Source organism: Phalacrocorax aristotelis, chromosome 12 (genome assembly GCF_949628215.1).
Source record: "Phalacrocorax aristotelis chromosome 12, bGulAri2.1, whole genome shotgun sequence".
Taxonomy (NCBI): domain Eukaryota; kingdom Metazoa; phylum Chordata; class Aves; order Suliformes; family Phalacrocoracidae; genus Phalacrocorax; species Phalacrocorax aristotelis.
The window spans coordinates 1,368,650-1,382,820 of NC_134287.1; the positions used below are offsets into that span (position 1 = coordinate 1,368,650).

The 14,171-nt window shown below is 44.1% G+C and overlaps 1 protein-coding gene and 1 long non-coding RNA gene across 10 annotated transcripts in view; one reads left to right on the forward strand and one right to left on the reverse strand.

Annotated features, from left to right (window-relative positions):
- Window positions 1-14,171, forward strand: part of LOC142063642 (uncharacterized) — a 295,850-nt gene that overhangs the window by 107,723 nt on the left and 173,956 nt on the right. The window lies entirely within an intron of this gene.
- The window catches only part of PAX2 (paired box 2), a 102,229-nt gene continuing 89,627 nt past the window's right edge, over window positions 1,570-14,171 (reverse strand). For 5 of the 9 annotated variants that reach the window (XM_075107599.1, XM_075107597.1, XM_075107596.1 and 2 more), the window contains 2 exons: window positions 8,125-8,211; window positions 1,570-6,779 (listed from right to left, as the gene is read on the reverse strand). In XM_075107599.1, the coding sequence (XP_074963700.1) occupies window positions 6,658-6,779; window positions 8,125-8,211 (209 nt within the window). In that variant the 3' untranslated portion in view covers window positions 1,570-6,657. Of the gene's footprint in view, window positions 6,799-8,124; window positions 8,212-14,171 lie in introns of all 9 variants that reach the window. The other 4 variants (XM_075107604.1, XM_075107600.1, XM_075107602.1 and 1 more) reach the window with 1 other exon arrangement.

Below are 14,171 nucleotides of genomic sequence, written 5' to 3' on the forward strand. Positions count from 1 at the left end.
ATTTTGTTTTCTTCCGGCGCATCTGTCTGTTGATGCTTAGCCTGTCTTTCACCTCTGACAGTGAATGTACATTGGTAATTTCCCTTGACTCCAGTCAGTTTAACATCCAGGATCTCAGCTATTAATCCATGCTTTGATTCTTACCACCTAAACTTTGGTAGAGGAAGAGAATTCTGATGTGTAAAAGATTTCAGGATTTTGGAATCCCCTTTTGTTCCGATTTTGACTGCAATCCTACCCCTGCCTCGCATCCCAGGCCTGTCTGTCTCGCAGGCGGTGGACCCTGCAAACCTGGGGTCTCCAACTTCAAGATAGTTGCCAGGCAGTTTTGCTGCAGTGTTGTGAAAATTGAATTGCTTTTACAGACTGTTTGGATTTCAACAAATCGACTTTCACTTATAGAAAATGCCCTGATGGAGGATTTTCAGCCTATTCTATTAATTCTGAAAGGGAAAAATATAAACTGAAACAAAAGGAAATGTTTTAACTCTCAGACGAGCAAAAGCTTCATGAAAGCATTTGAATTCATGACAGCATTTCTGCAGTGGCTTTCCTTAGCATACACACACACCGGCAGAAAATGTGGCCCACTGGCTTTCATAAGCTGTTATGAAAATATTTTTAGATGTCTAAAATTGTAGAAGCAAAATTGATTTAGCCTAGCCTGACTCCTTGCTACATTTTCACTCCGCCTCTCTGACCTTAAACTGCATCTGACTTCCTGGAGAATTAATGCTTGACTGAAGAAAAATTGAGTGAATACCTCAGTATTTGGTATGTTTATAGCATACCTTAATCTAATGCCTAGCTCTTTGTTAGGCGGACGATGAATAGCTTGGAGAATGGGTTATTAATGACTTTGCATTTGGTTTTGCCCCCTGGTTGACCAAGACAGATAGAGATTAAGAGAGAGCAAGGTATAATAAAACATCAGGCTAAGAGGATTCCTCTCGTGAAACTAAAACCAGGGTAGCAGAGAAGTGGGAGTAAGACCTGAAAGCTGTCTGCCACCCTCCCTTTACTGAGACCTCGCACGCAGCCCCCCAGTGCTCTGATGGAGCATCAGGGCTGATTCTGGAAGACTTATAATCCTCCTAGAGGCGCGCTGAGCTCATCCCCAGTTGGGGCTATGAGGAAACAGGCATAGAGAGGAAGGGGTCTCGGGGTTACCCCACATCTTTCTGATGTTGCGGCTACCCAACAGCATTTTGATTTTCTGAACTGGCTGGGGATGCCTGACGTGCTATGGATTGTTGGGAGTCAACTGAGTGAGATCAATAGCAGAAGGAGCCCTGCTGGCAGTGAATAGGACCGGGGTGGGGGCTGGTGGGGGCTTGGGGGCTGGATTGCACTGTAGGATGTTGCACCATGTGTGGTGCCTTCCATGATGTGGTGCAGTGGTTGTTAGCAATCATAGTATTGTTTCCATGGTGCCTGAAGGGTGCTAGGTACAACAAATGTAGCATCCTGGAGACCTCAAGGGGAATCCACTGGAGAGAGAAGCGCTGGGGAGGGAGGGGGGAGAGACAGAAGGAGGGGGAAAGAGAAACAAGCCAGAAGCCATCAAAATGACATACAAAAAAAAAATTGTTTATTTCTCATGTGCACAAAAAGAGAAAATAAAAGAGTCAAACAGAACTGAAGCGATGAGGAAAAGCCAAGAGTGGCTGCAGCAGCCTAGAATGGATGTGACCCTGCACCTGGCACTGGCCCCCTCCCCTCCACGGTCTCATGTCTAGCTTAGCCTGGAGAGCATCAGTAGAGCTGCTTACGGCTGGATTTGTCGTCAGTTCTGTAATTGTCATTGTTTGGTCCCTCCTTCCTGCTTTGCAAGTTTGCCACCGTCCTGGGCCCAGCCAAGGAGCACACTGTGGTATTTGTGGGGTCCCTCAGAAGCCCTCGTTCTGTCAGTGCCAAAGGGGGCAGCTATGATTCTTATTTCTTTTCCCAGAGGGGTGTTTTTCCGTAGGGACAAAAGGGTGGGGTTTTTCCAACAGTTCAGCAAACCAAAAACTCCTTTAGGAAAATGTTTATGTGCATATATAATCATATATTCAAGAGGAGAAAGAGGTGCAGGGGTTTTTTTTGTTTTCCTTTTGTTGTTTGTTTAACATCCTCGCATTCATATTGTGATTAATTCCAAACTCTTACTCTGAATTTGAATCATCACAACCGATGGGTCAGAAAGCATGCAGACTTCTCCCTGTTTCCACAGCAGGGCTCATTGCCACCAGCCCTCCCCAACAGATTTACAGGTCGCAAGGGTGTCAGCTTTAATGCATCTGCCCTGCGCAAACCTCCCTCCTTCTTGCCCCACATCCCATGGGCAAAAAGGACGTGGGAGCTTCAGAGAACAGGACTTGAAAGTGCTGCCCAGTTTAAATGCCATAGTCCCTGTTGCTTCCAGCGAAGCGTGGCATTTGAGAACTCATGAAACTCCTCCCCCGTGAAAAAATGGTGACAGAAGGAGATCCAGTCACACAACATCTCCGCTTGGTCAGTTAGATAAAGCAAACGTAGCAGCAGAGCTAAGAATGATAGGAGAAGAAAGAAGTGAAGGGAGAGCTAAGGAAGAAGAATAAAGAAACAAAGAATGACGTGTTAGAAAAAGGGAAAGAGAGAAATGTAATGGAAACATTCATTATTATTCAGAATAATACTTAACACTTTGATAGAATTTTCTTTCCAGGATCTCAAAGCACTGAGCCGGTGCTAATTAATTCAGCTGCGCAATCCCCCCGTGAGCTAGGAATTATTGTTATCCCCATTCTACAGAAGATTGGAAGTGAGGCATAGAGGGGAAATTGGACTTGACAAAGGTTCTCTAGAGCCACAAGGAGAACTGGGGAGTTTGAGTTCCCAGATACCTGCTCTCATATCAGTAATGCTGTTCCCTCTCTGGATAGAAAAGTGCATTGGGAATGAAGAATAATAAGAGAGAAAGAGAAATGGAATGGAAAGAGGGTGTGAGAAAGAAGTGGAAGAGACAGCAGAGTGGAGGAGAGAGTTGTGAGTCGTAGACTTCACTGGATTTTGCATAGTGATTTCTTCCTCCAATTCTTTTTCATTTTTTTCCTGTAAAACTTTTTAAAGAAAAAGGAGGGGGGGGGAAAAAAAGTCCACCTATAACAAAGCAACTGTTGGCCTGTTGGGGAAGGGGTCCTTCCAAGGTTTGGCTGTTCCCTCAGGTTCTGGATTTGTGCTGTGCTTTATTGAACACATCGTTTTGTTTTCAGTGAGCACAACGAGACTTGCACAGTACAGACAGCGTGTTCCTTATCTACAGGATGAGACGAGGCTGTTTTAATAACTACCATGATGAAGATGGAGATGAACTTATATACAAGAGGAATTGCCTTCACATTACACACATTATCTTCCTACAAAGCAGCAATTGTTTTTGCAAATAACATAATATTAAATAATTGGTAGAATTTTTGCGTTTCCTGCATAGTCCCGTCTAATGGAATCTATATGAATATTGATGGTTTTCTTCTGCATAATATCACCACATAAATCCCTGTGTCAGCTACTAGACTTTAGCTATAATACTGCTTTACAATGCATCCACCGACTGTAAATCAAAACAACCAACACAAGAAACTCTTTGGCAAATGTAATTCAGTACATTCGCGTGGGGGGTCTACAGATGGTGGTGGAAGAGGATTAGACTACCCAGTCCTTTGCATAATTCTGCTTTCCTTCTAATTTTTCCTGGTCAAACTATGTGCCATACTTAGGAACTTTCCAGACCAATCCAATGCCTGGTGGAAATCCTCTTTTATCAGTGGAGTTACACCAACAATGGATTTGGCCCTCCGAGGGTCAAATCAAGCCAGCCATGAGTGAGCCAACCAAATCCTGCTTTCGTACCCTAGCTCGTGTCTCAAGTTTAGCGAAACACCATTATAAAGATAAGCATTTCTGAGCTGCTAGCTTCTCTTGAGGTGGCCCCTGGGCTGCAGGCTGCCGAGTGTGAGGCGTGACAGTCTCCTTTTCTCTAGCCTCCTCCGGAGGTTCTCCTTGCTGGTCCTGGGATTTACTGCCTCTGCCCTGACCACCTGCTGGGTGAAACCAGGTGGTGCACGAGTCGAGCAAAGGCCACGCTGAGAGACTAAAAGGGAGACTTTACTAACAGGGCCCAGCATCTATCTGGTGTCTGTGGAGGAAAACAGAAGGAGTGGTGAAAGTAAAAATTTTTAGAAATTACTCAGAATTTTCTTCTTATATAGAATAAGATGAGATAACGGGCCAAATTCTGGTCTCGGTGACAGTGTAACAACTCTGCTATTTGCAGCAGGTTACTCAGAGGTAAGACATGCGGAATAACACTTTTAATAGATCAGGAGTAACCTCTTTGATTTTATTCTGTACAGGAACAGATTTTAGCTCTATATCTTCTATGTAAACATACCCCCCCCAAATGCCCATATCATTTGGGCATCCCGTTAAAGAAGACACAGACCTATAATCAGCTAGAGCCATGCAAGGGCTAAAAGTGTTAGGCGAAAGGGGCCTTTGGGATCAACACAGCTGTTTACTGATGACGGATTTCATACATACAAGTTAAACTTGGAGACAGAATACCGAGTTCACAACTGCATCTCCTCTGAGGCTGGGAACTTTTGATTTTATACATAATGTTGGCTGTACAGATTGCTCCGCCTTTCACTTTTATGCCCTTCGGGGGTTTGATTCTCAATCCTGTCTTTGTCCATGGACAGTAGCCCACGAGTTTTATCTGAAACCTCTCTAAAACAACACGGATCTACTTTGGCAGACTTGATGCCCTGGGGACAGGCTATAGCTGCCTTCATGTTTTCTTTGAGTATTTTTTAGGAAGTGTCAGTGCAAGGAACAGTTTATGAGTTTGCTGACAATACAGGAGAAATAAGCATTTCTATTGACAGTTAGCCTTTTGCAGAACAGTGCTTGCCAGTCACTTGGGAACCAAAAAGAGCAGAGAATCCCTAGAGAATCATCAGGTGAGCATTTGGGATAAGGGGTAAATATTAGGGTGCACGATATAGGATTGAAGATGAAAAGACGGGGCTGTATGTTGGGACTGGCTGGTCGGATGCAGGCATATGGATTTGAATGGAGGCCTGTAAATTAGTAGGTGTATGAGCAGATGGACTGGGAATCGAAGGGGGCCCGTATAGGCTATAGTGGTTAGGAGATTAGTTGTTGGGCACACATAATGAGGCTGTTGTCACCGGCCGTGGGGATCTGGAGAATGGGTGTTGGGCACATCTAAAATTGTGAAAGTTGGGATGTGGGTGAACTGAAGTCGTCACGGGTACAGGGGTTAAGGTAAAAGGAGCGGCGGCTAAGGGCTAGGGAACCAAGCAATAATCCCAGCCAATCCTGAATTTGTCCATCTCAGTCTCAGCTGTCCAGAGGGCAATCAGATGGGCCCACATGAAGCCCCACACTTTCCACCACACAGCGCAGTTAGAGCGCAGCTGGGCTTGTTTTCTTTGTTTGCCAACCAGTGACATGGAAAACGTTTGTTGACTCAGTGCTTTTTTGTCGACTGATGTGTTTGGTAACTTTGTCAGATGTGACTTGTCCACACTGCTCCCCAGAGACAGGATTTGGGAAAGGGGGAGGAGGAGGAGGCGACCGGGGTGGAGCTGGCATCCAATCCTCTCCAATACCACCATCCCATTGTAGTGCAAAACAGAAAGGAAACAAAACCCTAGAGTGAAAGAGGAGCATCAAACGTCAGAGGAACTTGTCTGCCATTCAGGTGGTGGGGAGGGATGGGACTTGGAGTTTAATTTTTGTACGGTTTTTTAATTATTATTTTGGTTTTTTTGTTGTTTTTGCTTGCTTGGGTTTTTTAGAAAATTGGGGATTTGTTCTTTTTTTTTTTTTTTTTTGCCTTTTTACAGACCTTCATGACAAAGCATAAAAACACAGTTATATTTATATATCTATTTATATATTTCTTCATTTTGTCGGTTGGTTTGTAAATGTTGCTCCATCCTCCTGTCTGAGCTGATTGTGTGTCACAGAAATTGTGGGTATATGTGTGAGGTTCCTCCCACTCTGGCCTGCAAAGTCACCACGCATGAGGTGCAGCCGACTCTGGGGGAAGCCACGCTGGAGAGTGGGGATGAGGTGCACAGAGAACCCCTCGTGGGGCGCAGATAGTTCCTTGGTCCTTTTCTTCGTTGCTAGATGGGTCAGGTCTCTGTACTGCCCTCTCTGCTCTAGCCAGACTGTTCCCTCTGTCCTGGGAAGCAGGGTGAGCATCACAGGTTACACGTGCTGAAGAGTCCACCACAGCAGAGCATATCTTTGGGGAACAGTGTTTCAGGAGCGGCGTTCTCCCCTGCTCCCCCCGGCCTGTACCGCTCCCAGAAGGGGGTCCTGTAAGGCAATGGTTGCCAGCTGCATCGCTTCCCAGTCCCCCTCAGGGCCTGGAAGGCGAGGGGACGTGGCGTGGCGCGGTGGAGGGCTCCCGCAGGAGAAGCCGCTTGGCCGCAGGCTCTTCCCGCGTGGGGGCAGCGGGCGGGAGGAGGGCGGGGGGGTCTCAATCTCGTGTGGTGAGCGCTTGGTCCGGCGCCTTCGTGGCGACGAGGAAGGAACTGGGCTTCGGGGAGGAGCGGAGAAGGTCTCTTCACCCTTCCCAGGGATGGAGGGAGGTGATCAGACAGGTACAATGTGGAGGCCTAAGCTGTCGCCCTGCAGTTTCATGTGGTTTCCATGGTAACTAGTGGCGGTCATAGGCAGCGGCAGCAGTGGGAGGTGCGGAGCCCCGGGATGTGGCACTATAATAATAAGGGGAACCTGAAAGTTAACACAGGAGAAGAATGGACTGGTTGAAAGGACAAACAGTAAAAAAAAAAAAAAAAAAAAAAATCAAACGAAGAAAAGAAACAAAGGAGAACTGAAAAGGAAAGGAAGAAAGAAAAGGAAAGGAACCAAAAGAACGAACCTGGGGACTCGGCTCTTTATGGGATTAGGGAAAAGCAATTAGCTGAAGCCAGCCAAGAGCCACGTTTCAGTGGATAGATACTGCTGTGGCCTCTGGCTCTGAAGCCCCTCTGCAGGCAGGAGATCCTTTTGCTCCTTTTGACCATCCGTAAGTCACCAAGAGGCAAGCCTGTGAGCACTGCAGCATGAATACGCCACACCTCATCTGTGGCTGCAAGGGAAGTGTCAGGGCCAGGTGTTCTGAGCACACCTGGTGGAGTACGCAGGTCACGTGTAAAACCAGGAGGGGAGAAATGAAACAAAATGCAAAAATGAACCAAAATTGCTTGGGATTTTGGTCACATTTGGCATGAAAGGTCTCTACATGGTTATTGAATGTGTTTTAAATAGTGATTGATTATTAAGATCATATTTACTGAGATTTAACAAGACTGGAATAAAATGTACATCTATTATCCAGTTGTTAAACCTCACTAAATACATAAGTACTAATCACAGCTGATTTGTTTTGCATATAATAAATCTCTTCATATTCCCTTGCAAAGGAATGCTGTGTTAGAAGACATGGTCTTATGGGAGGTTTTTTCCCCTCTGAAAAAACCCCGACTATTTCTGGGCCTATTAGAGCCACCAGAGATGCATATATCCCTGCAAGAAAACTCTACTGGCTATTATAAACCTAGCGATGCAGCCTGTCTCCCACTCTGGACACCATTCCAACCGGTCCGATAGGAAGAACTTCGATTGGATATCCAGGTCCCCAGGACCTGAGCGTGGGTTTAGCTTGGAAGAGGAGTGAAACCTCATCTGGATTTTCAATCAGACCTTGAAAGGATGCTGATTGCAGCCTGAAAGAGTACCAGAACCTGAATTTAACTTCTGATCTCATCTGGAATAACCGTGGATGCAGGCCATGGTGAAGACAGAGCTGAACTGGAATTCTGAACTGTCTCACACAAGAGGAATCGGCTTTAGAACATATAGAAAACACGCATGAGGTATATACCCATCTTGACACTGAACTGGAGGGTGAGGAAAAAGGCCTCTCACCTGGCCAAATACTTGGAAGTCCTCTTCAGAAACAAAACAAAACAAAACAAAAAACCAAAGAAAAGAAAACAAAGAGACAAACAGAAGGAGCGCGAGGCTGGGGGTGTGCTGTGGGAAAGAGGTACTCACTTAGTAATGCAGGGTTGCTGAACCGCCAGGCCTCGTTGTAGGTTGTGTACTGAGGGTGGCTGTAGGGGTTCCCTGAGAATTCGCTCCCTGGAAGAAAGCAAGGAAGGTGTGAAATACAGTTAGGAATGAAGGTTTATGCCTGCTATTCCACTGAGCCAGTGTTCGTGTTGAATCCTTATGTCATCGGGAGAACTAGTATATGCAGGGAGCTTCCTCGCCCAGCTGGGACTGTGCCCTTCAGGACATTATAGTGTTTGTTCAGTGCAATGTTGCTTACCCATACAATTAAAAATCATAAAACTGACCTCTTCAGAATCAATAAGTTAGTTTAAAATAATGAAATGCAATAATACGAATAAATAATTAAACTAGTTTATTTTTTGTTGTCTTCTGGCTTCTCATTCTCAGGTTGCAGTAGCACTGCGTATACAATCTTTTTCTGTAATTAACTATCAGCTTTCTTTTAAATTAAATCTTTTAAATAAAATAATAATGTTTTCCAGCAGTGTCAAGACAGCAGACATGGGAGCTTGACAGGACAAGCTCACAAAACTCATGGGAACCAGCAGTGCAACTGATGGCAATATATATTGCTAAGTTTTGTTCTTAAGGTGCTGAGGGTGGTGACATATTTGTGGGGAAGAGTATCATTCATTATTGGAAATGTTCTGAGAGCAGGGTGGGCTTAAATATAAAACAAAATGGAAAAAATACTAATCACCGTTTCTTTCTTGCTCCATATGATGGTGTTAGTCAGAGAAGTGATTAATATACGATGAACCACACCTTTATGCTTAGTTAATAGTTACAGAGGAATCTTGCTGAATTCCAGTTTCAGAAAATAATTTTCTAATGGTTAGTCCTTTAGGTGCTATTCTGAATCTGAAAGACAAGCTGGGCTACAGCTCCCTTTTTCACATACAGTAAAATGGGCCCAAACCAAAATACTGTGAGCTTAGTGACGTAATAAGACTCTGACCCAAGATTTGAATGTTGTAGAGTCTTCTTAAATATTCAGTTTTATTGTGCATAAGGGGCTGGGTCTCCTTTTTTATGGAAGGCTGTGCAGGGCTAAGGGAATTGTATTTGGTAACTACAGAGGTATGGTGCTGCATTCAAAATAAATAAATCTCCCAAAACTTAAAAATATATGACTCTGTTAAGTAAAACCATGCCATTATCTGATCATAACCTCAATTTAATGCAGTACCAACAGGCTGGGGACAATTAGTGCCATCTGAAAGGCATTATGCACTTAAAAGACAGCGTTAGCTTCTGGTCTGCCCTGAGGTGGGGGTGGAGTTGTTACAGCACAAGTGTTTGGAAAGCACCTGCGGTTCCTGCTAGGTACATTGGAATAGGGGAAGGCGTCAATGCAAGATGCGCTGGATGCCTGTGATACAATTACCAAAGAAATGTCAATTAATTATACTGTAATCTCTGCAAATCTCCCTTCACTGGAGAGTTAAAGCCAAAACCACAGATCCTCAGATGGTGGAAATGAAGTCTGTTGAAGTCAGGGGATTTGCACTGGTTTAAACTTGAGGAAAATCTGTCCAGCAGGTGTTTTAGGGACGCTCAGGGTAATAACCAAAGTAGTCAGTACGAAAATGTGTGTGTATCAAAAACAACCACCATCCAAAGGTATTTCAGTCACAGTAGTTTTAGCTTCGGCGTCAAACCCCATTTTGTGTGACAGACCTCTCTAAGTACTGTTTTAATGATAATAACTTGGCACGATTCCACATCTAGAAACATTCTGCACTGAAACTCCTGACAGCTAGCGGGAATAGGTGAAACCTGCTAAGGTGACCAAGGTGCTGTGGGGTAGGATACAAAGGCAAAAACCAATGCATAGTCAAGATGTATCTGTACTGAAGTGACTGATCTGTGGAATATACTGGAATGGGTTTGCCCCCCAAAGGAGGGAAAAAGCTATCCAGATGAGAATTTCTGCTTTGATATGCTTATATAAACATCACTTCTCCGCGTGGAGAGAAGAAGTTCTGATATTTCAAAGCTTCTCTCTCACCCTCTTCTGAGTTGTCACCCTAAACTGTTTATACTGTTCCTAAAGCATGGGTTAAGTAGAGGAGAAAGAGCCCCAGCTATGGAGAGCTGGGGAGGAGGGAGGGCAGCCACTGGAAACAGTGTTTATTGACGAGGAGTGAAAGCATGCATGCAGCAGGATAATGAGCTTTTGAGCTCAACTGTGACCAAGAGGAACTGAGCTATCGCCTTCCCCGATCGCTAATGAAACAAGTGTAATTTCCTCATCAACATCGGATTCTGTTTAACGACTCCCTGCCGTTGCCATCACCAGCCCTCTGCAGGCTCTGCGCTGCTCTGTGTAAACTGCAGCTCCCTTCGGCGGATGCTCACTTTACCAAAACAGTTTGCAGAAACTTGACGACCTTTCTGGGAAAGAGGGAGAATTGAGGCAGGGGTCAAAGGTACTCTGTTACCTGTGCAGGAAACATCTCAGACGCACAGGTTAAGTGTAGCACAATACCTGATTCATCCTTCTTTGAGTGACTAACCCCTGCTTTTTCAAGTGTATGCCCAGAGACTATTGGCTTTCGTCCACATCTGCAGCCTGGGACCTAAAGTTACAGGCAAGGGCAAATGCAGGGTATGTATCTTACCACATCATCCGCGCACACCTCAGATATTGGCATGCATGACTGACCACTGCTGCTGGAGACAAGCTCTTCTCTAGACTGTACGAGTAGAAGTCTAGTGAAAGGTTGTCACGCATAGAACAGAGCAGCTTTGGTTAGCACTGGTCAAATAATCTTCTCAGAAGCAGTTTTCCCCTGGAAAATGCTGTCTCATCGAAATGGAAACGTTTTGCACAAGCTTGTCAGCTTCAATGGAGTTTTGGAAAGAAAAGTTCTGAAATGACTGCAAATTGAAACAAAGTATTATGTTTCAACTTTCTTGTTTTGTTTCATTTTGCCTTTCTAATCTCATTTAATTTCCTTTCAACTCTTTTATTATTTTAATAAGTCTTGACATCTAGAACATGTTGACATTATTGAAATGTTTCATCCTGATGTTCGTAAATTGAACTATTTCAAGATTCTGACTCCCCATCTCTATGCAAGATGAAAACAAATGTCGCTAAATGAGAGTTTTGCGTGGGTTGGAAATTCTGCTTTCTGACCAGTTCTATTTTTAGCTCTGCACCTTTATTTAGAGAAAACAGAGCATCTTTTTTTTTATATTCACTCACATCTGGAGGTTTTTTTGTGTGTCAGTATGTTTCTTAAAGATACTTCCTGAGTGTTCATCTTGCTGGCTTCTTGTTTCCAAAGCAGTTAAAGCACTGGCCCCCGATCTTCCTTGGCCTGGGGGCATGTAACAAACCCTTGGTGACATCATATTTGTTTTCTCTGTTTAACCTGGGCTCTTAACAGAGGTTGCAAGCAAGCACAGAGGAGTGATCTCATGAGGCCTATATTCTGCGCAATCTGTGCTCTGGGAACTTTTACTAACAGTATTTCTTGGTATCTGTATTTAAATCTTGGCATGTTTAGTCTTCTAATACAGAAACCATGAGGCATGAAGTGAGCCTAGCAGGTGGCAGGTTCAGAACAAATAAGGGAGGTAGTTTTCACACAATATGTAGTTAAGCTACAGAACTTCTTCCCGTAGGTTGCTACAGATGTTAAAGGCTTATATGGGTTCAAGAGACACTGTTTAAGTTTGTGGAGGGGAAGCCCATTGAGGGTGTTTAATATTAAATAGAAAGATACTAAGTCTGGCTTAGGAAGTGTCTGAGCTGCAACTTGGAGGCTGGGAGATCTTTTGAGAACGTACTGATATGTGCTTGCTCTACTCTTATACCCTTCCCCAGGCATTCACTTTTGGCCCCTGACAGAGAGTAGTGGCTGCAGAGGTCTGCAGTGTGACCCATTAAAGTCAAGTCTTATGTTCCTTCCCAGGAAGCCTCTTTATCTCCGGCTTGTTGGCTTCAGTCACATTAGAAGACAGGAATAGAAGGGCTGCCAGGCTGGGTCTGACCAGTGGGGTATGACTGAAACAGCCAGAACTCGATGCTCTGCGGAAAGATGCAGTAACTACTGCAGGATGCCCAAGTAGGCCACTGGAAAAGCTTCCTCTAATTGAATGTTGACATTAGATTGGATGTAAAGATACCCATTTGACTTGAATAACCTTTTTTTCTTTTAAGTATAACTCAAATTTTTTCTCTATCGTCCTGTTCCTTTTCTATCTGGGGGTATTTTTGTGTTTTGGGGGACACTGCTGTCTTATGGATAAGTAGCCTCCACCTCAAGGAACTGAAATAACTATTCTTGGATGAGTGACCCCTGTGATTAGTGGTCTTAAAATTTTTGTCCCAGTTTAGATGTCAATATCATCCTTGGATTGAGGATGTTAAACTTACGTAGCAGTCGCTGAACAGTTGAGAAGTTGAGAACAGTTAGAAGGTGAGGACAGCCTATTTTTTAGAAGTACCTATTCAAAGGGCCAGCTATTTTGGTGTTATTAATCATTTCTATATGCCATGACCTACAAGTTTTGACCTAAAACTGACTTTAAGTGTTGACAACTGAGTCTACCTACTTTTAACTGTGTGGGGTTTTAAATTGGTTTATATTGGCTTAGTGCTTCTCTGATTCTGGAGCCAAACCATCTCCCTGAAAAATTTAGCGTGAAAGGAGCTGCCCTAAAATTTGCCAACTCTGAACCACCCCAAAAGTTCAGCAAGCTGGTCAACTATACCAAGGGACTAAAGTGGGGGTGAGGAGAGGACCAATCCACTGTCTTTTCCTGATCTGGGCATCAATCACATCATCTTCGCAGCATAGCCCAAAATTTTGTTGTGCCTTAGGATCGTAAGCTGTAGGTAGCTTGTTAGCTCTGGAATGTGACCGTAGGTATTAGCCAGTACTTCACGGTATGTAAGCAGTGATTTGTCATTTAAAGATGTTAAGGCCTTGACCTGCAAACATTTCCTATCAGTGACATTTTCACTCTCCTAGCCACAGTGTATGTTCATTTCGCTAGCTGTTCCGAGATTTGGATGAGGGTTAAGTTAAGCTTTTCACTCACAAGCCCTGGCAAGTCATATCGTAGTGATTGAAGAACTTCCTGTCCTCAGCTTTCTGCTGCTTCTGTTCTGGAGTCACCCTTCAGGTAGCAGAGGTTGCAGAATGGACTGAGTCCCTGCTCATTAGCCGTCATGACTCACAACCCAGGGCAGTAACAGAAACAGAAATCAGTGGCAGATGAAGTTCTGCATTCTGAGCTACCATGGCTGAGAAAAGAAAATCCTGCCTCTTCATTGATCTGCTGGGGATAACTGTCATCAGAGGAGTGGGGAACAGAGCCTGGGGAAATAAACTCCTCAGTTGCCCTAGGGTAAATAGCGAAATGTTCTCCCTAAACAGTGGGAGAATCCATTTGCCAAAAGAAGGTATCTCTCCAAAGGCAAAGAAACACTTTGCCTTTGGATGTAGGATTAGGAAGATAGTGCCTCCAATCCAAGAAGCTGTCTTAGAAACAGGAGGTGGGCAAGTAGCTGGTTGGTGAAAGTGAGTGGTTTCTCAGGAGAAAAGTTTCTTCTGAAATACTGTTGATCATTGCCGAGTTCTTAGCTAGTTTAGGCTATGGACAGCAGGGGTCCAAAACCTGCAGGTATTAAATTACCATTGATGATTTTCAGTTTGATGCCCTGGCTTTAGAGAGAAGGTAAGTTATTACCCTAAGTTAGTGGATAGCTGCATATCCTGAGCCACGAGCAGTACATAATAATCTGCATGGGTCATTGGAAAATAATTACATTAGTTAATGAATACTAAGGTTAATTAATTACCAATTAATTGCCACAGGTTATAGATATCTAGTTGCCCATAGCAGCAGTGAATCAGTTACTAGGGAAAAGAGATACGTTACAGAAAGCGTTGTTAGCTACGTTGGTTATAGGCACCTGATGATTTCTTTATGAAAAGAATAGGTCCTAGTGTCAGCAAAGCAATAGCAAAGCCAAGTGTGGAAGCTCTTACAGTGCTAGTATACTG